The sequence below is a fragment of the Leucopleurus acutus genome (genome assembly GCF_964270905.1).
Source record: "Leucopleurus acutus genome assembly, chromosome: 1".
Lineage (NCBI taxonomy): Eukaryota > Metazoa > Chordata > Mammalia > Artiodactyla > Delphinidae > Leucopleurus > Leucopleurus acutus.
This window is the reverse complement of record NC_139142.1, coordinates 171,558,632-171,583,727: the sequence shown is the minus strand read 5'-3', so window position 1 is coordinate 171,583,727 and position 25,096 is coordinate 171,558,632. Positions and strand designations below refer to the sequence as shown.

Sequence of the window (25,096 nt, the reverse complement as noted above, 5' to 3'; positions counted from 1 at the left end):
GTGGTCTTATTCTCCCCATTTTGCAGGTGAGCAGACTACAGACTTTTTGAACAGGGGAACGACACGAGGAAATTCGTTTAAACCGTGTGTGCACTCAGTAACAGTTCAAAGACATCAGGTGACCAAAAAGTGCACACACAGGACAGGTGCAGAACCCCAGCGTGGGTATTACTTGGTATTATTCACGGTAGCCCCTTTGGGCGGCGGGCATAAGTACATCACCCCAAAAAGCCAGAGCTCGCCCCCACAGCCTGCCTAGTGTCTCCCTCTCCGTCCTCATTTCCGCAGGACCCAGGCTGGAGAAGGGGAGGTGCAGGACCCGACAGATGGCCGTCAGTCCCACCAAATAAACTGTCAGTGAGCTTGCTAAACAACGAAACTTCTAGACGCGGACTCCACTGCCTACCCCCCTTCTGGCCAGATTGCTGGCCGTGAAACTTTTCTAGGCGGAAACTACTCGAGATGCTACTGAAAGTAGGCTTCAGGAAGCAGCCTTTTCTCTCAGGCCATTTCAAAGCCCACATCATTGTGGCCCTGTACTGCCCGTGGGCCTCCGCAACTGGGCCCCTCCCATTCTTAAAGTGAGGCACTGCCTTCCCTTGCCCTCGCTCCAACAAACAAGCAAAATCAAATCCCGGCTTTAAAAACCCCAGGCGGTCCTGGGGTAGGGGGTGGGAAGAGGCCGCCACCCCTCCCCCACACCGCGGCGCCTCAAGCGCCCGGGAACTACCAATCCCGGCGTGCCCCGGGGCGGCGCGGGCGCAGGGGCGCGTGCGCGGAGGGCAGCCGTTGGCTGGAGCGGCGGCTGCGCGGGTCGCGATGCTGTGAGGTCTGCGGCCGCTGGCAAATCGGGCCCAGGATGTAGAGTTGGCGGTGGCTGACGGCGCGTCTGACGCGCAGTTGGGTGGGGTAGAGAGTAGGGGGCGGTAGTCGGGGGTGGTGGGAGAAGGAGGAGGCGGCGGCGGCGGCGAATCACTTATAAATGGCGCCGAAGCAGGACCCGAAGCCTAAATTCCAGGAGGGTGAGTCTAAGCTCCTGGGGAAAAGGCATCTATCGGCGCAGGAGAGGGAGGCGGGCTCGGGGTGGTTGAGGTTTGGGGGCCGGGGGTGGCAAGGGCTGCGCCCAGAGGAGGCGGCGGACAGGGCTTTGTGCGGGGAAAGCGCATTGCGGCGGGTTATTTCGGTGCGTCATGAGGAGAAAACACCTTGTGAAGCGAAAGCGTTAGGCAGGCGTTAGAGTGGCAGAGGGAGCCATTGCCGCGTGGCAAAGCCTTAGTGCAGTGTTTGTTCTGAGGAAGAGGGCGCGGAGAAAGTAGCCTATTGTAGGGAGGCGACTGGAGCGCCATGGCGGCCGTCAGGGGAAGTGATGTGGCGTGGGGGAGGGGAGTCAGCGGCGGCGGTTTCGGGCGCCGGCGCGGAGCACCCCGGCCGCGTGGGCGGCCAACGCCTGGCGCTCTCGGGGGGCCTCGAGCCCGGAGGTGGTCGCGCTCGGTGGGGCCGCCGGGCTGCGGCTGGGGGGGTGGGCTTCGCGTCTCGGGGCGGGAGAACTGCGTTGTAAAATGGCTGCTGCAAGATGGCCGCGCCATCATGGCCGCCGGCGCCTGGGTCCCCGGCTCTCGGCCGCCGACGCCGCTTTAGGGCAGATACAGCGCCCCCTTCTTCGCCCGCTCCCGCGCGGGAACCGGTTCCCCGATGCTTGCCCCAGGGAGGTGGGTGGGAACTGGAGAGAAAAAGCGCGAGCGTCTGGGTCGGCTTTGTGTTGCCGGCAGGCGTCTCTTTGCTTACCGAAGAGCCGAGTGCCAAGATCCTATGGGGATGTGACTGCGCTCTTGCTGTGCGGTTGCTTGTAAAGCAATAAATAAAAGCTACCTGAACGCGGTATTATGTTTCCACCTAGAAGTCCCATTGCCTTGCTGTCATCTTTTAAGTACAGCAGTTGTTTGACTAATTGCAGCAATATTTGGTTAACTGATTTGAAAGTTGAGTTTTTATTGTCTTTGATCGACATGTCTTGGCCGACGGTAGAATCTGATTTCAACCGTCGAAGAAGACAGCTCTTTAATTTCCACAGTTAACGTATCCAATCATTTATATTAAAGTGGAGGTTTAGGAGTAAACTAAAATGGAAGTAAAATTCTGTGAGGCAAGCAAGAACACTTTAAAATTCCCTTTCATTATTATGGATGTGTTAGTTACCGTAGATGACGAGACGTCTGCAAAAAATTGTTGTAGCGATTTTCAAACTTTAATGTGCATTAGTCGTTTACACAAAACCCAAGTATATTGTAACTCTGTGGAATATTTAAGATGTTTCTAAGCGTGTGTCTGCTATGACTGACTCTTAATACCTGCTTTCTCTCACGCTGAGAAGCTGTGTGACTACCTTCTATGGATTGCCTTTTTTTTTTTTTTTTAACCAGATATTTTGGAGCAGGGATTCTTAATCCAGGGTCAGTGTTTATAATTCAGAAGATCCGTGAACTTGAACGGGAAAAAGTGTTGGTTTCTATTGTCTAACTAAAATTTAGTATTTTTCAGTTGTGAATGTTAGAACCCCTCCCCCACAAAACAAGCAAAGCAAACAAAGAAACAAAAAACCACAGTAGTATTAACTGGATGTTTTCATGTCCCAGCATTACAGTGGTGGGAGATACATTGAGACGAAATGTATGCTCGTCATTATTTCAGAGTTTTGGTAGTAATTGGATCAGTGGCTAAATGCTTATATCCATTAAGAAGGTCATATAAAACCATAGAACGTGATATTTTAAATGTTTTGGTAACTATTTCAATACAGTTGGTTTCTTTTGTAATACTGTTTTACGTGTTTGTAGAAAAATTCTGGGAATAGGCCCAAAGGCTTAACCAGAATGTGGAGGATCCATGGCACAAAAAATTAATCCCCAGTGTAGGATATGAAAGGAAGATCACCCAGGTGTGCGACAGTTAAGGTTGGCTTACTGGAGGAAGTGCTTTAGTTCTAAACTAGAGGGATGGTAAGAGTGATAACAGCGAAGGAGAATCCATGTGCTGCTATAGTGGTGAATTAGAGGAGTATGAACTAGTGTATCTGTAAGGTTTTGAAAGCTACCCAAGAGTCTCTGCACTTACCATTACCACCACTTTCCAGACATGTTTTCTACTCTTGTGTCAAAGTTGTAACCATCTTTAAGAAATTATAATTATTTATAAGACATTTTCAGAGAATATCTTGTAAGGAAAAACGAATATTCTGTTGGAACTCACAGAATTATAACACTGCAGGAGAATTGAGCTTCTGTAATGGTGGAAATACGAATGATCAGAAACAGTTTTTTTTCTAAATGGTTCTTTTAAACTTGGAAGTTTTTATTTAATAATGGTGCAACATGTTAATAAGCAGTTTTTAAGCACAGTGACTGTTTTGCACTCGACTTGGTTTTCCACTTGAAATGTTAAAGCATAAGGTAAAGAAAGCTATTGGGCAACTAGCCCATTGTCTGGGGGAGGACTCTTAGCTTGTTAGGAGACTGACTGATGCTGGAATTTGAGTAATGTTCCCAGTAAGCAAACGAGTGGGAGGATGGGGAATTGGAATCGCGTCACCCTTGGAATTTTAGAGCATTGGGCAAAATTACCTTTGTAGTTTGATACTAGAAAGGATTAAGAGTGAAGAAAGATTTAAAGAAAATACCTGAGACTGTGGTTTGCTCCTTCCCCAATTAACAGTCCCCAATTAACACTTCCATGAAAAAAATAGGCATTTGTTATCCTGGGTCATGCTCTTCAACTTACTGTATATTTTTTCAACAGGATATTAGGGCCAGGTAGCTAGAATGGAGGTCAAAGGGTCTTAGCCTCAGTGCAATTGTCTTTGGAGGCAGCTGCCAAAAGGAGGGAGAGGGGAGTGAGGCCATTTTCAGGGTGCCTTTAGAGAGTACCTGGAGTGTTAAATTTGGGTACACAGGTCTGATCTTTGGCGCTGCTCTTTAGGCCCTATATCTTATCTATATCCCCATGGTCTCATTCTTATCCACAGTATTCAGCAGTGGCTCCAGCCTAGCTTTCTCTTGCCCTCCAGACACGTGTACTCAACTGCTTAGCAGATGGCTCCAGTTTGGATGTCCTGTAGGCACTGTAACTTACTCCAAAATTGATCAGAAACCTCTCCCTCCATTTCCTTTTCTCATTAATGCTCCCACCATGCTGGAAGTCAGTTTAAAGTGTTTCTACTTTGGCTTAGCTGTCCTCCTCACTGCTTTTGATTCATACCTATTTTCTGTTCTTATCCCTGACAGTTGGGAGAAGTCTTTGGTCTCCTTGTTTCTAGTCTCCACTTTTTCTGCATAGGCCTAGTAGCCTCAGGCAGTGGTTCCTCAGAGTGGACCACTGCCCAAGAATTTGTCATGTTTCTTCTATGCTTTGGTACCAGTTGCTTTCCTCAGCATGGGCCCTTCCCTGTGACCTTCCCAAGTAGCTCATCAGTCACTCTTCTTACTGCTTATGAAGATAGTTAAAATAGGAAATCCAGTAAATTGTGCAAAACTGTTTGGTTACATGTCAGTGTCACCTATACTGCCCTGTAGTCTTTTCAGAAATGAGCTAGTAGGCTATTTTAATTTAATTTTAGAGCTGAAAGAGCTGACTCTGTTGGCATTTTTGTTACCTCTGGGCCTGTTGAAATCAAGTGGACCGAAAATAATGTGAGAAGTCTATTTGTTCTACAATCAAATGATATTTTAAGGTACTGCCAGGAATTGCCTGCCTGATTTGTCTGATGAGCAGGGGTGTCTTCCAGATCTTATTCCAGTCCCTAACATTTTATTTAGTCTAGCAAGTCTTAATGGTAGATGCAACACAGAGGGTAAGTTCCAAAGGTTAGAATTGTCTGGGTTTTTTTCTTTCTTTTTTTTTTTTTTTACTTTTTCCCATTGAAGCAGCCCAACACCCAGAACATCATTGAACACACTGAAGGCGTGAACATAGTGGGACCTCTTTTTTTAAAAAAACAGCTGCATCTGATGCACATTGAAATTTTTATGCAGCTTGTTTTTCTTAGTTTAATCAGTTTAAGACGGTTGGAAGCAGAGAAGGAATAGGTAGAGCATAAGGTCCTAAACTTAAGATGTCTTTAAATACCACATGTATCAGTACATTGAAAAATAAACCAATTCTGCCAGTAGATAGCTACAGTAGATTTAATTTGTTTAGCAGGTGATAGATGATTTGATGATTTTAATAGATTGATATCCTGATTACTTTTTGTTGTTTACATCAGTTGCTAAGGTGTTTTTGTTGTATTGAAGTTTGATCTGAAGCGTTGATGGATGCATTGCCTTACCCACTTGCCTACTCTTTTGAGGAATACCATGGTACAGGTGTGACGGCTCTCCATCACAACCAGATGTGCATATTCTTACATATGAAGATAAGTCACAACTAACCCAGTACTTTTTTTTTTGTCTTTTTTACTTTTACAGGTGAGAGAGTGCTGTGCTTCCATGGGCCTCTTCTTTATGAAGCAAAGGTATTAAACTTGTTTTCTCTTGAAAAGTAGGCTGAAATTACTGGTTGGATAATATCAGTTTTCAATGGTTGGTAGCTTTAGTGAGAGCTACCTTTTTCATAGATTTTCATAGATTCATAGTTCCTCATCTTCTCTTTATGGATGTCTTACTGTTTTCTTAGTGGGTCTTATAAAGCATTGCTGTCTTGCCATTCATCTTACTGAGCTGCTAAAGGTCCAGTAGTTGGAAAGAGCATTTGAGGGGAAAGATAGAATATTGACTATTAATGGGAGCAAAATAGCATTTTGTAGTTAATGACTTGTGAGAAAATACTGCCAAAGTTAACTTTATTTGCAAATATAATGTGCTGAGTAAGCACTGAGTAGTTACAGGAAAGGTAAAAACTAACATTTAAGATGAGTACATTTAACTTACTTGTTGGATTGTTTGGCAAAGTCTGAATTGTGGGGGGGTTCCGGGGGGGTTCCCTTTCCCTTTTCTCTGTATCAGTGTTGTGCTCAGGTAATAAAAACTGATTTTCCATTTAGGTAAGTGGGATGATGCATTACGAAGTCAAAGGTGTTCTTAGTATTTTGTTTCTGGTAACTTTTTTAGCACAAATATTTAAGGTGTGTCAACTTCTTTTACAGTGGTAGTTTTTAAAAAATGAACAGTATGCTGAACAGTATAATATTTAAAGGCAATTTCAATGTATGTTCTAGGTGAATATGTCTCTGAAAATAAGACTAAAGTGTCAGTGTGACTAACCATTTTCACTACTTTTTACTTATTTTGAATACATAGTGGATGTATGTTTTTAAAGTTCTTAAATGGCTGAAACTGGATTCATGGAGATGGTCAAGAACTTTTTGTGTGTGCATGTATATCTTAATGGTATAATACCGCTGCAGCTTATAATATATTCTGAGTCCAAGTTTTTTTTTGTTGTATCAACTTCTGACAAACTACTGGACTGGCAGATTTTTCTGCTCTGGCAGCAGAAACACTCCAGTGAACAATTTTAAATGGTGATTGAAATAGCTTAAACTATTGTGGTTCTCTTGATTTGCATCTGATAAAAACTTAAATCCAGACAGCCCTCACTTTTTCATAGTTAATGACTTCTAATGATTGGATCCAATTTGTTTGGCTGCTTTTAAGAAGAACACAAGATGTTTTTCATCTGTCACTTTGCTAGTTGCTGATAATCTGCAGCAGAACAGCTATTGCCTTGTGTAAACTAATGAAATTTTTTAATGATTCAAATTATTCAAAATTATTTTTAATTCTTTAAAAGAATTTAATAATTCTTCAGCTGAATTTATTTTCGAAATAAATGTAGCTTTTGGCTAGTTGGACTTTGAGAAAGCACAAATACTGTTTTCATTAGCTGTTCTTGGATAGCTTATCTAGCCCAGTGATTTAAGGTTTTAGGGGGACCTTTTGTGCTTATGGTTCTTCAGATTTGTTGGACTGACTCCAACAAATTTTAAGACTTTGGCAGTTCTATAACTCTGAATACCTAAGTAGTCTGAAAGCTTAAATAATGTTCTTTTAAAGAGTTGCAACTTATTATGTTCATTTTGGCCACCAGGGAGTTTAAGTGTAGAGTTTGTCTTTGAAAGATTGGTTACTTGAAAATTATCCAGGTAGTCTTTTTTATTTCCTTCAGTATTTCTAAGTGAACTTTTTCTTTTTTATTTCAGTGTGTAAAGGTTGCCATAAAGGATAAACAAGTGAAATACTTTATACATTACAGTGGTTGGAATAAAAAGTGAGTATTAGATCTTTAAAAGCAATGTTTTATTTATAATTAACAAGGTAGCTTTGTGTCGTAGACTGATAACAAGCATATGCTTCTTAATTCTTGCAGTTTTAATGTAAATACATGTTGAGGCAAAGGTGAACCATTTGTAGTGTGATGAAAATAGAATAGAAATAAGGGTATACAGCCCTTTTTTTTTTTTTTTGCTGCACTGCGCAGCATGTGGGATCTTAGCTTAGTTCCCTGACCAGGGATCAAACCCACACCGCCTGCACTGGAAGCTTGGAGTCTTAACTACTGGACCGCCAGGGAAGTCCCCTACAGCCATTTTATTTTACATTCTTTGGAGTATTTCTTGTGTTCCGGTATAATGTCTAATAATAATTAGCCCAACTATTTTCTGGTTTTGGTACATTTAAGACAGCTTGAGTTTTTTGCCTTAACACAAACTTAGTGATTACATATGGTATTTCAAGCAGTTATACTCAAAGCTAGTTGGCTTTTTCTACCTAGGAGCGGGAGGAGGAGGAAAAAGATTGCCTGATTTGGAAGTATTAACCAGCTCATGTTTTGAACTTTAGAAGCATAATTAAATGCTAACAAAGTGAATTCGTGTGGTTCACTTTTTGGCATATGACCTAACAGAGGTACAGAAATTTAGCTACAGAACCTAATTTTGCACCCCAAAGAGTTAAAACTTTTTTTTCTTTTTTAAAAGTGATATTGATGTTGCTGGGAGTGGACAGTGGTTATAGATTGAACACATTCTAGAATGTTTAGCCATTGGAGCTCTTTGTCAGTGATGGGTCCTTCTTCTTGGGGCCCATAAATATCACATTTGATAATTTAATTCATTTTTGGTGCTTGTAATTGAGTAGCCTATAATTTTTACTATGAGAGGATTTTAATTTTACTAATGGTGTTTTGTCCTTCAAAAATAGTACTGCCAGAAAGTGTAGTGCTTGAGGAGTTGTTTTCTAGCAGATTTTAAAGCTTTGTGTCACCTTAGCCATACTCTGGTAGCCATACTCTGGTAGCTCTCCAAGTGAGCACTGCCATCTGATTTGATGAATACTCTTGCTTTGGAAGGAGCTTTTCTCCTTGACATTTACTGACTCTGTGACTTTGGTCGTCTTTCATACAGTCCCATAGCCAGGTGACCAACCCAGTTAGTTTTATTTATTAGTTAGAAAATTTTATCACAAAATGGTTTTAGCTAAGAAGAAATACCAGACCCTTACTTTTTCTTCCATTAGTATAATTGTAGAAAGGTAGAGATGTAAAATGTGTAAAAGTGCATTCAACAAATGTTTTTTTCCAGTTAATGATAATTAAAATATTTATAATAATGATATGTTGGTAATACAGTAACTCAGAGTGACCCTGTGGGCTTTTAATCCTTTGGTCTTTTTTTTTTTTTAATTTATTTTATTTATCTTTGGCTGTGCTGGGTCTTTGTTGCTGTGCACGGGCCTTCCCTAGTTGTGGTGAGCGGGGGCCACTCTTCATTGTGGTGCACGGGCCTCCCACTGCAGTGGCCCCTCCTGCCGCAGAGCACGCGCTCCAGGCGCGCAGGCTTCAGTAGTTGCGGCGCACGGATCCAATTGCTCAGCGGCATTCGGGACCTTCCCGGACCAGGGCTCGAACCCGTGTTCCCTGCATTGTCAGGCGGATTGTTAACCACTGCGCCTCCAGGGAAGTCCCTCCTTTGGTCTTAATAGAAGTAAATGTCTATGATTTTAAATGGGATTTCAGGATTAATGCTAAATTGAGGGTAATATCCAGGAAAGTTTATCTTCTGGATCCCAGTGTAGTTTATGGCTTTTTCTTCCCTGTTAAAAAAATGAAGTGTTTAAAACTGTATTGCAGTCTTTTATTAGACTTAATATGTTATATATCAATATTCTGTTAACGTCAGGTAAAGTTGAGAGTATATCAAGATATAAAGAGAATCTCAGTTCTCTATAGGAAATAGAATATCTTATTTATGCATATCATGTATGGGAAGTCTATCCAGGAAATTAAAGAAAAGCAAATAGCAAATTCATGGAATAGATCTGACCCCATCCCCGTGTACACTGTAACTATTTTAGGATTTCATCTTAATAGCAGTGAAGACAGCTTTTGTGCTTAATTCTTTCATGTATAATATTTTCTATAAAATTACATGTAGGTATGTACAGTGTGAAGACTGGGTTTTAAGTGGCATTTGTAGCTTATAAGAAATTGTGGAAATACATAAAATGCTTGCATTTTCTGATAGTGTTGCTTGAAAATAAACCTTTGTTTCCTTTGTTATGTTATCTAGTAACAAATAAATGATAGGGTACACAGTTTTTTTGGTTTTTTGTTTGTCTCATTTTGTATATTACTCCTGTAAAAAGAATTAAGGAAAAAATAGCACTAAATATTGGAGATCTTTATATCTTTGTAGACATTGAGGAATATTAACAAGGATGTGTTTTTTGTAGTTGTTTTGGTGTATAGATGAATATAAGGAATTTTGAAATTTTTGATCTTTAATAAGTATTTAGAGAAGCCTTTAAATCCATACAGAAAGGAGGAGGAGTTGCTCAAATACCCAGCAAGTATGTTATATTTTTATTTAGTGCTGTGTAAGTAGTGCCGTGGATCATTGTAACTTTGGGAATTAATGACAAGCTACCTTTAGAAAATTCTGAGATTCTTTTATGCTTGAGCTATATGTAAAAATTTCTGGATATTTGGCCTTCAGTTACTACCCTAGTAGTGGTGTTCTTCAGAGCAAAAGATGTTGTCATTTCATTTTCATGTGGTTCAGCAAGGGTTTTCAGCTCCTGACATGTGAAGGAAACTCAAGAATTGGTTTTTAGATCAAGATCCTTATTTAGATGCATTTTATATCGGGGGAAGGAATTTGCAAGGTTCTAAAATAGAACTTTGTGGTAAATAAAAATTTGCTAGCTCCCTTTAATTTAGAGAGAATTGGAACAGATATAAGAATAAGATCCTCATTTTGAGTACAGTTCATAGGATACTGTACTTTCAGAAAAGCATACCACAAAAGCTCAATCTCCAAACTGGAATTTTCTTAAACTTCAGTAAATGTATACTTTTCAAAAGCACAATAGATAGGAAGATATTTCTAAATTCTCAAAAACCTTATTGGAATTTGTTGACACAGACATTTAAGTATTATATTTGTAAATAAATCTTAAAGCTTAAGCTAAATTCTACACCTAGTTACTGAGATTACTTTGTACTATGCTGTCTGTATCAGAAGTGCTGTGAGGCCCAGGCGCTCTGAAAAAACTTTGAAGACACGTGAGGATATTGTAGCACTTTTTCCTGTTCCTGAAGGAGCTCCCTCAGTACACCACCCCCTCCTGACCTCTAGGTAAATGCATGTTTTAAAGTTTTCTCTAGGAGATCATGTTGAGGATTGCTTTTTATTTTTTATTCTTCTTTTGGCTGTCTTACATAAGAGGTCAAAGGTGGGAAACTATTAAATAAAAGACTTTGAGGATACATCTCTTTGTGTCACTAAAGGAGCTCCATCAGCAGGAGGAAAAAATTTGCACAAAAGGTTCAGCATTCCCTAAGAAATACCTGATCTTTGTTTTCCCCTTTGGAAAAAAAGCCACATCAGAAATCCTGTTCTGAACAACAAGGTCCTACTATGGCACAGGGAACTATATTCAGTGTCCTCTGATAAACTATAATGGAAAAGAATAAGAAAGGAATGTAAATATACGTATTACTGGATCACTTTGCTGTATAGTAGAAGTGAACACAACATTGTAAATCAACTATACATCAATAAAATAAAATTTAAAAAAAAGATCTTGTTTTGAAGGAGCTTTTCTAAGTGCCAGAAGGCCTTAGCAACTAGATATTTTAAGAGAGTGGTTGGTTCTCTTTTGATGTTTAGAACATCAAGAATGGTTTTGCCTCGAAAGTTGGTGTATTCGTTTGTGAGTGAGTGATAACCATTGTAACACTTCAATTTACAGTCTTAGCTGAGCTGATCTAGATGGTATTCCGTATTGTAGACCTCCTAATATGTTTCTGGCAGACCTTGAGTGTTTATTTTTTATGTCAAACTCTCAAGTGTTTTATATGTATTATTTAATTCTCATAACAATCCTATGAGATAGGTACTATTATCCTCATTTTACGGGTGAAACTAAGGCACAGAGAGTTCTGTAGTTCTGTATCACAGGCAACCAGCCAGTTAGTTTTAGTTCTTTAAGAAGTCAGCTTATTATGGATTCCTGTGCCTCATGGTTTTTTTGGAATTAAAGTTCTTTTAGGTACCTTTATTCTGTAAGGATAGTTGCTTAGGGGCTCTTACGTTAAATGCCATGCTTTTATGCCATTTAAAAAAACAATTTGAATAATCTCTATTTGGACTCGCAGTTTAGATTTGGAATGTTGCTTCTGAGAATATGTTTATTGCCTTTAAAAAACTTTTATTTATTCTGTGGCTGCACTGGGTCTTAGTTGTGGCACATGGGATCTTTCATTGTGGCATGCGGGCTTCTCTAGTTGTGCGTGGGCTCTGTAGTTGCAGCATGCGGGCTCTCTAGTTGTGGTGCACGTCTCAGTGGTTCTGGTGTGCAGACTTAGTTGCCGCGTGGCATGTGGGATCTTATTTCCCTGACCAGGGATAGAACCTGCATCCCCTCCATTGGAAGGTGGTTTCTTAACTACTGGACCACGAGGGAAGTCCCTTTCCTGCCTTTTTACAGAACAGATTTTCACTTCAGTTGAGAATGAACTTGTAATGCCAGTTTGTCAAATTAGTTCAGAGAAGTCTAAAGTCTTGCCTCTTGTATTTCTAAAAAAACATAGTGGGAGGACAGTCTGAGTAATAATGAAATAGTTTTGAATGATATTTTAACTTTTCTCTTTTTCAGTTGGGATGAATGGGTTCCAGAAAGCAGAGTACTCAAATACGTGGATACCAATTTGCAGAAACAACGAGAACTTCAAAAAGCCAATCAGTAAGTTTGTTTTGCAACATGAATATGAGGAGAAATGCCTGTAAGTTAATTTTTGGAAATGAAATCCACAATGGAAGTCATGTTGGCTGCCTGCCTTTAAAATGATCCTTGGGACCTGTCAGCTGCTGTGTTATGACTTTGACTTCAAGTTGTCAGAAAAGCTTCTCCTGGGGAAAGGAAGTAGCATACATATCATTTCTGGAGTCTGTCCTTAGAGGTAGGTAGAAAACAGAGCAGGATGTTGTTGGAAATTTCTGAAGTTGCATACTCATTGTTACGGTCTTATCTCCTGGGCTGTTTGGAAGGTACACTTGGTGGGGGAGGAATAAGAAAGGAAGTGGGGGTTCCCCATTGTTATTCACCTCTGAAAGCACATTGAGAAAAGGAACCCTGAAAGACTGTGTGATCTATAGAGTAATTGTTTTAATTTCAAAACTGAAATATTAAGAAAATGGAAATGATAAAATGGGATCAGATTAAAAAAAACATTGGGATTGGTGAATTTTAAAACAAATGGAATTTTCAGTTATATGAGAATCTATTGTCACTTTTTACATTTATTTTAATTTTCGTAAGTATAGAAGAGCCGAATCTTAGGCCTTTTTACTGTTCTTCCTTTCTTGAATTGATTTTTGTAAATACATTATCTCTCTGTTGAACTTGTTAAATAAAAACTTTGTACCACAATATGTATAGGCTCGGGACTTCAATTTGAATATAAATTTCAGAATGGAATCAAGTGATCAATTTATTTTTCCACATAAATATTCATTTTAAGATGATTTTATTGAAATTATTTTTGAAGGGAGCAGTATGCAGAGGGGAAGATGAGAGGGGCTGCCCCTGGAAAGAAGACTTCTGGTCTGCAACAGAAAAATGTTGAAGTGTAAGAAGCTCTATCTTTGTTTTAATTTTACATACTGTTTGTGAAACTCAAACTTGACACACATTGTCTTCTGGTTAGGATTTATTGAAAATGAAAACTGGAACATTGTTGTGATGGGAAAAATGCCAATGAGAATCCCCTTGGTGTTGGGTTCCTGAAAATACCTGTTATTACATACTGATTCCTTAATTACATACTGAGTCCTTAGCAGTTTTTCTCCCCCCACCTTTCCTTTATTTAGTAAAGGAATATTTCCTTTATGTAGTAAAATATACATAACGTGAAAATTTACCACTTAACTCTTTTAAGTGTACAATTGGGTGGCATTAAGTACATTCACAACCCTCCTTCTTTTAAAATTTATTTATTTATTTATTTAGTTACTTACGTATTTACTTACTGCACCAGGCGGCATGTAGGATCTTAGTACCCTAACCAGGGATGAAACCCGCGCCCCCTGCAGTGGAAGTGTGAAGTTTTAACAGCTGAACCACCAGGGAAGTCCCTTACAATGCTTCTTTTAAGTTATATTAAATATGTATATATATAATGTGTTTTCTTTCACAAGTATAGTGTTGAATTATCAGGAGACAAATTTTGAGATTGGAGGATAGATTGGCTTTTTCAGTAGTGCTAAATATGTGTATTAGTTTTAATTCCCCTTTTGAAACCCATGGTAACTGTGTGAGATGTTAAGGTTTCAAATTATCCCCCCTTCTCTCAACCCCCAAGAAAAAGAAAACCATTCCTTGTTAACGCTTAAGATTTAGAACATCTTGGTAATAAGCCTATGTGTGCAAGTCATATGCATACACACATTGGTGTAATAAGATTATGTACCTGAAAGCCAGTGTGGGAATGGTAGCTTAATAAAAGAAAATAAAGAATCATAACTTTTATTAAAAGATCATTTTTTCTTGCCACTTGAATATTTTAAGAACAGATAGGTTTAATGAGCGGTCCGTCATGTGCTTCTTTTCAAAGGATCAAAAGTAACGTGCTCTAAAATATGATTTAAGAGAAGTATGTTTTCCTTGAGATTATATTCTGTTGCTTTTAGACCTAACTAGTCTGACTTTACTACCTAAAAATTAGGTGATAGTAATGAAGGTAATGATGCATTTTAAAATATTTGGGGTTTTAACCTTTTTGGGTGAGTCTTTTTCTCAAGGAGTCTTCCTTTTAATGGGAACGTTGACACTTTGATAAGATGGTAATCTGAGTACTTAGGAAGGCATCATGTAATTTTAAGTATTGCTTTGCCCTGGTAGAATAGAAGATCTATTTTAAAATAAAAATACTGAGTAATTAAACCTGGAGATTTATTTTTTTTTAATTCTTTCATTTTGATTTGAGATTTTGATACAATTTTTAATATTTAATGTTTAGTTTTATACCTTACACCATCTTTAGTGTTTGGTAATTGTTCTGTAGCTTTCTCTGAATATACATAAACATGTATGCATCTGGTTGGAAAATATGAGAACCAGATTTACCTTTACTTTGTTGACATCTAGGTCCTTAAGGTTGGGCGCTTATTCTTTATAAACTAATAGTGAATATACGTGAATTTTGTTAGTGCTTTGGCTTCCAAGCATACTTTGGTTGTTCATTATTTAGTGGAATGACTTTTCTCAAGAATGACTTTGGGCTTGTTATTCTTTCAGGTACATTGAATCTAACAGTTCATATTTTGATTATAACATTTAGTCCTGAGGCTTAGAAATAGGAAGTCAGACAACACCAGCAGTTTATTTATTGTATGAAATCCGTTGGCGTACTTTGAGAAAGTAGCTTGCATGTTTAATTAATACAAGCAAGAAGGTTGAAGCAAGAGTTTTTACACCACTGGTATTCATTGAAGTATAGATCTTTAGAGTTGAGCTCAGTTGTCAGTATTTTTTCTTTAATTCTTTGGTATAGACTGGGTAAGAAAGGAGTGTAAGGGCTCTTGGCTTCTCTTGGTCCGCACATGTAAAAGTTCATGGTTTAATCTGTCTCAGAAATACTGTCCAACAAATATCAGTGTTACAGAAGTTAACCTTAGAGAAGGAGGGAAAAACCTGTAATATCAGATGGCCAGATTTTTGTGTTTATAACCAACATAAGTTAATTTTGAGTCATCAGATGAACCCCAAGCTCTAAATTAAATAAATACAGGTCGTTAACATTCGTAAGTATTAAAGCTATAGAAAAGTGAAAATATTCAGGTGTTCTTTTATGGTCCCTCCAGGCAGAATCTATAATCGTGGGTTTGTAAACTGTTTTCCTTGTATTACAGAAATAATTATGTATAAAATCAAAGTTAGTAATTTACTCTTTGTTAGTGTGTATATAAATAAACATGAGTTAAGTTGCTGTTAGAGATGATAACCAAGACATTAGCTTTGTTCTACGAATGGGAGAACAGAGTGTTTAGTGTGGTAGTGGAAGGAATATAGTTGAGACGAAATAAAGTGAAAGAATTTGGACCAGTGAGAGTGGAGTAATGGATTGGTCTGAAACATACAAATCTAAAATCAAATTATGCTGTACTAAAGTAATTGGGAGAAAATATTTTAACCTTTGGAGCTTTTTTTTGTGTTTGTGGAACTAATAATATTATCACGAAGTATATTTTTATCACTTAACATGCTATAAACTTACAAACGAATAACATAACCCTGGAAGGAAGTTTCCTGATGTGGTTTTGGTTTGGTTTTCCAGTATGTGGAGGGAGATACAGATTTAGCCAACTATCAGTAAAAGTCCTTGTGTCTGAGTAGTGAATGAGAATATGCAGGAAATAAGATCGCTGCCTGATCTTAGCAAACAAGGCAGTATTTCTCTATGAACTTAACCTGGTAAAAGGAATTTAAACAGAGGCAATTTTACTAGCAATAATTATTTATCTTTCCTCTTTTTCTTCCCTCCTTTCAGGAAAACAAAAAAGAACAAACAGAAAAGTAAGAATATTAACTTTGTTTAAATTATTTTGCCTTTTATAACATTTGCATTTTGAATTCACTGTTAAATTTTTAAAGTTATGAAGTTTTAGAGTAAGCTTATGTTGATGGTCTCAAATATGAGTCACAGCAATGTTACAGAGTTAGGTACATAGTAGTAGAGAACTCATACTCTTTCTACCATGGAGAAGCCTGTAAGCGTTTATTATTTTCATGTTACTTAATGACTGATCCTGAGACAATAACATTTTAAAAATAAATGTAAGATGGTAATATTATTAAATGTCGCTTTGTACTAGATGTTTGGTAGAGCTGTTTGTAAAAGTTATATTTTTGGTAGGAATATGATTCTTTAATGTAGATTTAAGTAAAATCAATGTAATGGAAAAGTCAAAAGAGGGTATGTCATGAAACTAGTTTCCTTAACAGAGTTTCTCATTTATTAAGCTAAAAATACCCCTTCCTGACCCCCAAATTTTTACAGCACCTGGAAATGGAGATGGTGGCAGTACCAGTGAGACACCTCAGCCTCCTCGCAAGAAAAGGGCCCGCGTAGATCCTACTGTTGAAAATGTGAGTTTTTCCTTAAGTTTATGAATATATAGCATGTTAGAATTTTTAATCTTGTCATTTTACAACACAGTAAAAGTCATAGAACTTTGAGTGTCTCAAAAGCATTGCTAACATGGTTAACTACTGAAGTGAAAATACTTCCCTTTTTTGGATGAAGGATATATTTGTATACATCTTTATTTCACTTGTAGCACTAGATATGTTCCTGCTAGATTTTACCCCCAATTCATCATCAGATGTTCATTGTGAAGCTCTGTGTTCATGTACACCACTAAATATTTCTTTGGTATTAGACTGAATAGACTTAGCTAGGTCACATTAAATGCTTTAGTGTGTCCCAAGATGATTTAGTAAAGCCACAAAAAGTGCCAGGAAAGCCTGTCAGTTCTGCATGTGTGTGTGGGTACAATAGTGTAGGATTCTTACATAAGTGAATACAGTGTCTCGTTTCTAATTTAGTATGTTTATAATTTCCAAAGTTATGATTTTGAAAATAGGGGTTTTAAAACTTGTGTCGTTTACATTTCTGAAGCTGAGGTTAAAACAGTGGTATGTTCTAAAAATTAGGTATTTTTAGGCAGTTGTTGAAGACAGATTAGAAGACAGTACATTTAATATTCTGTATTAAAGATGTAACTTTAAGGTAGTCATGTTTGGGCTAGTCTTTGGAGGTATGACTATTCAAAATCAGTAAATTTGAAAATACTAAGTTAAAATGCATCAAGTTGGAGTGGTCATTTATAGAGGAAAAGGAAATTTGCTAAAGAATATTTGCTTTCACATGAAAAGACATTGAATGGACTATCAAGATAAGATTCTTTCCTCCCAGGAGTTAGCTATATGATCTTTCCACTTATCAGTTTTGAAATGACAATTCCAGCAGTCCATTTGAGTAAATGATTATACCCAGAGGCTCTAAAGGTTCAGAAAAGCCTTTAGAAAACACTTGGAGCTGTTATGCATCAAGAAAGGACAGATGTTTAATACTCTTCCTTTTTTTCTGTTTAGGAGGAAACATTCATGAACAGAGTTGAAGTTAAAGTAAAGATTCCTGAAGAACTAAAACCATGGCTTGTTGATGACTGGGACTTAATTACCCGGCAAAAACAGGTAACTTGAAAGCTACACAGATTGTAATCTATGTGATATGTTCTTGCTAGTGTAAAAAATTTTTTTCTAAAGGAAAAGCTTATAGACTTGAATATTGAAAGTATGATGAGTATTTTTTAATTCAGGGACTGAATAATTTGATCATCAGAAAGGACTTGGGATTAAAACGAAGTACACATATCAAAGTCCATGAGTTTATAATGATTTTTTTTTTTAAAGGTCAAGATAACTCATTGTTGGCAGTTGCTAGGGCAGGAACACATTATTTTGAAAATCCATAAAAGCAAGCATGTTATTTCCTGTCTTAACTATCATTGAAAATGGGATATTGTCTCATACGTTGCTGCTAATGGAATGTAATAGGAAGCACACAATACTGGCTGCATGGTATTTGTGACCTCTAAAAAGAACCTGAATCTGACAAGATCCTAGGTCTAATTACTTGTGTACAGGAGATAGGGACATTATGAGGTATGTATGTAACATCACAAGGGTAGTCATCAAAGTCCAGAATGAGGCACTCTACAGGACAAAAGAACCAATTTCTAAAATAGCACAAGCAGGGGTAGGGGAGAAGTAGGGACTGTGTGAGGATTACAAAACTTCATAGACATCAGTCATATACTGTACAGTAATGTGGACTTCGTTTGATTCTTGATTTGCTTCTGGAGCTAAACTGCTAAGTTTAGCTGAGTTCTACCACTTACTGAGTTGGGGCAAGTTACCCGGGCTTTCTGTGTTTTCGTGTTTACATTTAGTGGAGTAATGGGTCCCAACCTCATAGTATTGATGTGAGGATGAAGAGAATATTCAGGTAAGTGCTTCAGACAGGGTCTGGCACATAATACTATATAATACATGATGACTTGATAATATCACAGAGGTAAATTTATGTGCAAGTGTATTCCATATATAGTAATAGTGTAATGTGTCCAACAGATTGAGTCTTCAGAGCTGTGCTGTCCAGTATGGGAACCACTGGCCACTTTTGGCTATTGAAATTAAATAAAACTAAATTTTTAGTTAGTCATATTAGCCATGCTTTAAGTGCTGAACAGTGCCCTTTTCTATTTTGTAATACTATTAGGTCATCTCTTATTGCGTTAAAGCTTTTCCAGTATACTTTTCCTTTGAAAAAGAAGATATTAGTATTCAAGTGTATTTTTGTTTTCATAGCTCTTTTATCTTCCTGCCAAGAAGAATGTGGATTCCATTCTAGAGGATTATGCAAATTACAAGAAATCTCGAGGAAACACAGATAATAAGTAAGAATATACATATCTTTGAAGTATACCCAAAGACATTTCAAACATTATTTCTAAATAAATTATCTGAAACGTGTACTTTAAAACAATACCATCAGGGGCTTCCCTGGTGGCGCAGTGGTTAAGAATACGCCTGCCAATGCGGGGGACATGGGTTTGATCCCTGGTCTGCGAAGATCCCACGTGCCACGGAGCAACTAGGCCCGTGCACCACAACTACTGAAGCCTGCGTGCCTAGAGCCCTGTGCTCCGCAACGAGAAGCCACAGCAATGAGAAGCCCGCGCACCACAATGGAGGGTAGGCCTCGCTCGCCTCAACTAGAGAAAGCCCGCACGCAGCAACGAAGACACGACACAGCCAAAAATAAAAAATAGAATAAATAAATTAAAAAAAAAAAACATCAGAAACTAGTAAAATAGAATTTCATTGCTTTAGGGAGTTTGGCTGGCAGATGTTTTCTTTTTTTGTTTTTTTTTGAATCTTATTTTTTATACAGCAGGTTCTTATTATCTATTTTATACATAGTGGTGTATATATGTCAGTTCCAATCTCCCAATTCATCCCACCCCAGCCACTTCCCCCGCCTTGGTATCCATAGGTTTGTTCTCTACATCTGTGTCTCTGTTTCTGCCCTGCAAACAGGTTCATCTGTACCATTTTTTAGGTTCCACATATATGTGTTAATATATAATATTTGTATTTGTCTTTGACTTAACTTCACTCTGTATGACAGTCTCTAGATCCATCCACGTCTCTACAAGTGACCCAATTTCGTTCCTTTTTATGGCCAAGTAATATTCCATTGTATATATGTGCCACATCTTCTTTATCCATTCATCTGTTGATGGGCATTTAGGTTGCTTCCATGACTTGGCTATTGTAAATAGTGCTGCAATGAATATTAGGGTGCATGTGTCTTTTTGAATTATGGTTTTCTCTGGGTATATGCCCAGTAGTGGGATGCTGGATCATATGGTAGTTCTATTTTTAGTTTTTTAAGGAACCTCCATACTGTTCTCCATAGTGGCTCTATCAATTTACATTCCCACCAATAGTGCAAGAGGGTTCCCTTTTCTCTGCACCCTCTCCAGCATTTGTTGTTTGTAGATTTTCTGATGATGCCCATTCTAACTGGTGTGAGGTGATAACCTTACTGTAGTTTGGTAAATGTTTTCTTAAAGGGCCAGATAAGTAAATGTTGCAGGTAAAATCGAAGCTATATCTAAGTACTTATATAACCATTTAAAATACAACTATTTGAAGATGTGAAAACCATCCCTAGCCTGAGGGCTATAGTTTGCTCACCACTGGTCTATTTTTGGAATTGATTTCTTGCCTTCTTATTAAATCTCTGTTTTAAAAATCTGTTCAGTAGAGGCTCAGGGTCATTAGCTTAACCTTTTAATTCGTTACCCTTAAGTTGGTTGACTTAATCTTCATCTCTCAATTCCTTTCAGTGACCTGCTTTGAAGGTAAATATTTTTATTCATTTATCAGGGAGTATGCTGTTAATGAAGTTGTGGCAGGGATCAAGGAATACTTCAATGTAATGTTGGGCACTCAGCTGCTCTACAAATTTGAGAGACCACAGTATGCTGAGATCCTCGCAGATCACCCTGATGCGCCCATGTCCCAGGTGTATGGAGCGCCACATCTACTGAGATTATTTGGTAATACTGCCATTTAGAAAACAATTTTACTTTTTTTCCTTTGAGCCTTTAATATTTTTGTCTTTCCTAATTTATATCAAGTGGTAACATAAAATAACATTTCAAAAATAATGATTTAATTCCAATTTGAACTTTTATTTAATATAGTAAAATCCAAAGTCGGTTTCTAAAATCATATACTTTAAAGGAATCAGTTATTGTTGCGTTTGCTCATGTAATTAAAATACATGCTTATAGTGCTACCTTGGATGTAACTTTGACTAAATTCTTTTGTTTAAATAGTACGTATTGGAGCAATGTTGGCCTATACACCTCTGGATGAGAAGAGCCTTGCTTTATTACTGAATTATCTTCATGATTTTCTAAAGTAAGTCTAAAAATTAATGCTTGAAATAAAAACGTGAATTAGTCTACTGTACTGAAAATTACTCTGTGATAGATTGACATTATATAGATACTATTATAAAACTAAACAACAATGTGTGGTATTGGTACAAGAGTAGATACATTATTAATGGAACAATGTAAGTGCAAATGTAAGCTCTTAAAGATGAAGGGAATGTATGTTACACATACATGTTAAAGGGCTGGTATCTTTAACACAAAGAAGAGTTCTTAATATGAAAAAGTGACCAAACCAGTGAAAAATAGACATTGGAAATTCACAGAAGTCTCAGTAAAAAGGCCATTAAAATATGTTTAACATAATTAAAATATCTCTTGTTGATTGGCTTATAATTTTGGAGAAATGGAGGAAAGGGCAATCCTGCTTTTTACAGCTTTTTGGAGGGCATTTTGGCAACGCATATAAAAATTTCAAATGTGCTTTTTACCCTTTGACCAGACAGTTAGGCTTCTGGGAACTTATCCTGTAGAAATACTTGAATGCACAAAGATTTCCAAGCATGTTTATTGCATTTGAAAAAGAAAATGGTGAAGAATTTTAAACCGTTATTAATAGATGAGGTAGGTCTAAATATATGAATCAAGAAAGATGTCCATGTTGTGTCAGTTTAAAAAAAATAAATTGCAGTAGAGTATGGTATGATTCCTCTGATTTGTAGAGAAATACTTTCAATCTTTGGAATAGATTTGGAAAAATAAGGATCATACTTAACAGTGAGTTGTTTCTTGGGCATAGTTTTGGGCGAGAAGGAGTTTTCCGTTGCTACTTTATATAGTTCTGTGTTTGAATTTTCTTAAAATGGCACCGTGTATTTTATAATAATTTTAAAACCAACGTGAACCTGGGAATCTAAACAGCTTTATAGTCTTTGCTTTACCAATGATGAAGTAATATCCTTTCTCTACCCCCACTTCTTTATGAAATGAAAGTGCTCTACTACTGGACATTTCAGGTCCCTTTGATTTTTTTATGGTGTTAATTCCAAGTTTAAACTTGAGAAATACTGGTCAATTTCTGAATTTATATTTAATATGATTTCAGAGAGCTAAAGAAAACACCTAGATGTTATTCTTTTAGACTAACGACACCTGTTTCTTTTTTTTTTTAAACATCTTTATTGGAATATAATTGCTTTACAATGGTGTGTTAGTTTCTGCTTTATAACAAAGTGAATCAGTTGACACCTGTTTCTTAAAGGTAGTCCAAGTGCTCAGGTTGGTATTCTGGTGACTCCTGTTCCTTGCTTATTTGAAATAAGGGGAGTAACTCTGGACTTCCATCCTTATTTGTGTTGTTGTCTGGTATATAACCCTATTTACCTGAGTTATAATTACATAGTTTTACTGTGAGGTTGTGATTATTTTAGTATATTTTAAAGTGCTTTGTGTGGCTTCTGTATATAATTAAGAAGAGATTAGTATCAAAATATGATTCTTTTTCATGCTTGTAATGAATATTTCATTTTTAGATACCTGGCAAAGAACTCTGCAACTTTGTTTAGTGCCAGCGATTATGAAGTGGCTCCTCCTGAGTACCATCGGAAAGCTGTGTGAGGCGCTTATACTCACTCTTGTTTGGATCTCTGTAAACACATTTTTGTTTCTTAGTCCTTCTCTTGTACAAATGATGTACTTTGGAAATGTTAGTGTATAACAGAAGTGATGTTTGTTTTCTGTTTGATTTTAAACAGAAAATAAAAGGGGTTACAGCTCCTTTTTTCTTTTCTTTTTTTTTTTTTTTCATTTCAAAGTTGCTACCAGTGTATTCAATGATGGACAACAGAGAGACGTACTGTAGAGTGTTTTATTGCTTAGTTGACAAAGCTGCTTTTGAATGCTGGTGGTTCTATTCCTTTGACACTACGCACTTTTATAATATGTGTTAATGCTATATGACAAAATGCTCTGATTCCTAGTGCCAAAGGTTCAATTCAGTGTGTATAACTGAACACACTCATCCATTTGTGCTCCCCCCTTTTTTTTATGGTGCTTACAGTAAAGAGCCCATCCTTTGCAAGTCATCCATGTTGTTCCTTAGGCATTTTATCTTTGCTCAGATTGTCAAAGAATGGTGGCTTGTTTCATGGTTTTTGTATTTGTGTCTAATGCACGTTTTAACATGATAGACGCAATGCATTGTGTAGCTACAGTTTTCTGGAAAAGTCAATCTTTTAGAAATTGTTTTTCAGATCTTCAATAAATTTTTTCTTTAAATTTCAAGGAGCAGTGTGCTTGTGTGGATGCATCACAAAACATTTGTATGTTGTGTATTCCTTCTTGTATTTAGACAGTGATTTTTCAGGTGAGTGATTTTCTTGTTTGGCCTTTTATGGAATGAGAAGCTTGGCTTCATTATCTACCTTTAATCCACAGCAGCTTTGGTAGTTTGCCCTCTTGAGTTCTGGCTAAAAAGTTAGAGGTTCACGTGACTATTTCTCTGCTTTTCATAGACTATTATTATTAATTTTGAGCATTGAGGGAGTTTTTTACCTGTGTGACAGCTAGCTTTCTGCTAATTGTTTACTTTGAGGTGTTTACCAATATTATTCACAATGCCTATAATTTGAGCTCCTTCCCCCAGTTTAAATGTAGGCCTCTTTGAGAGGTTTTGACCTGTGTTATCCCTCACCTTTGTACTGTGGAAGTTCTTGAAGTTAAAAGGCATCTCATCTCTGCTTCTAGGAGTACCCCCTGTGATTTCTTCTTTGTTCTCCCATACAGTCCATATATTCTTGTGAATGGTTATAAACATGAAATCGACTGGCCCAAAACTGGGCTCAGATTTGGCTCTGTCCTCCCCTGGCCGTGACTGTCACTTCACTGTCTGAGCCTCGGTCTTTTCATCTGAGATAGGAAGGTTTGGTGATAGGTTGACACAACGTCTCAGACAATTGTTATGTGCTTTTTTTTACAGATGAGTTGACATTGTGATCAGACAGAATAGCTCTCTGTTTACACTAGTTGTCAAGAGGAGAGACAGAAATCAGTCAGCTCTGGAATCTTCTTTCCTCCCCTTTTGTGGTTTGGCAAGAAGCTGGCTCAGCAGGTGTGACTTAGCTCAAAGAAAGAATAGGCTGAGACCAGAGGTTGAATTCCAGAGGTTCCCCCACTTGCTAACAAGGCCACCTTGTTGACCTGGAAGCACTGCTGTCACACAGATGCCTCGAGGTTCCTAGCCCCACCCCAAATACGTAGAGCATTATGGGGGCAGGTCCTGTGTCTGGCCCCGATGTGGCCACCCTCAGTGCCATTCCTGGTGGGTCAGGACAGCTTACAGGTTTGGCACCTCTGCTAGTTCTAGGTTTTCTCCCAGTAACTCGAGTGGGTTAGTGATGTGTGTGGGAGTCCAGAACCCATCTGTATGATGTGAGCTTTCTAACTGTTGCTTGCTCTCCAACCTCATATTTAATTTTAGCCATTTGAGACTGCATTGTCCAGGGCAATGGTGAGATTCTCGGCCCTGCCCCCCAGAGATGTGGGTCAGCAGGCTCAACATGGGGTTCATAATTGCCGATTTTATTTATTTTAAAATTTTCTCAACTTTTTATTTCAAATTCAGTCCCACAGAAAAGTTGCAAGAATAGTAGGATGAATACTTAGTTGTATACTCTTCACCTATAAGATTTACCTTTTGGGGCTTCTCTGGTGGCGCAGTGGTTGAGAGTCCGCCTGCTGATGCAGGGGACATGGGTTCATGCCCTGGTCCGGGAGGATCCCACATGCCACGGAGCGGCTGGGCCCGTGAGCCGTGGCCGCTGGGCCTGCGCGTCCGGAGCCTGTGCTCCGCAATGGGAGAGGCCACAACAGTGAGAGGCCTGCGTACCAGGAAAAAAAAAAAAAAAAAAGATTTACCTTTTGTTAATATTTTTGCCATATTTGTGTACACATGTTCTCTCTCTCTCCACACACTTTCATTTCTCTGAATCATTTGAAAGTAAGAATGTAATTGCATTTTTAACAATCTCAGTGCAAGATCCTATTTGAGAAAAACTAGACTAGAGATTT

General features: G+C 38.0%; 1 protein-coding gene across 2 annotated transcripts; it reads left to right on the top strand.

Moving 5' to 3' along the window:
- The first annotated feature begins 941 nt into the window (after positions 1–941).
- MORF4L1 (mortality factor 4 like 1) lies at positions 942–23,311 on the top strand. 2 transcript variants are annotated; one of them, XM_082852959.1, is made up of 13 exons: positions 942–1,022; positions 5,460–5,506; positions 7,193–7,260; positions 10,511–10,627; positions 12,150–12,236; positions 13,042–13,122; positions 16,042–16,067; positions 16,552–16,640; positions 17,649–17,750; positions 18,927–19,015; positions 20,514–20,686; positions 20,969–21,053; positions 22,561–23,311. In XM_082852959.1, exons 1-13 carry the CDS (start codon positions 983–985, stop codon positions 22,643–22,645), a joined length of 1,089 nt encoding a protein of 362 aa, XP_082709085.1. In that variant the 5' UTR covers positions 942–982; the 3' UTR covers positions 22,646–23,311. The 2 variants fall into 2 exon arrangements, with proteins under 2 accessions (XP_082709085.1, XP_082709084.1); XM_082852958.1 differs by lacking the exon at positions 10,511–10,627.
- Positions 23,312–25,096: the final 1,785 nt, after the last annotated feature.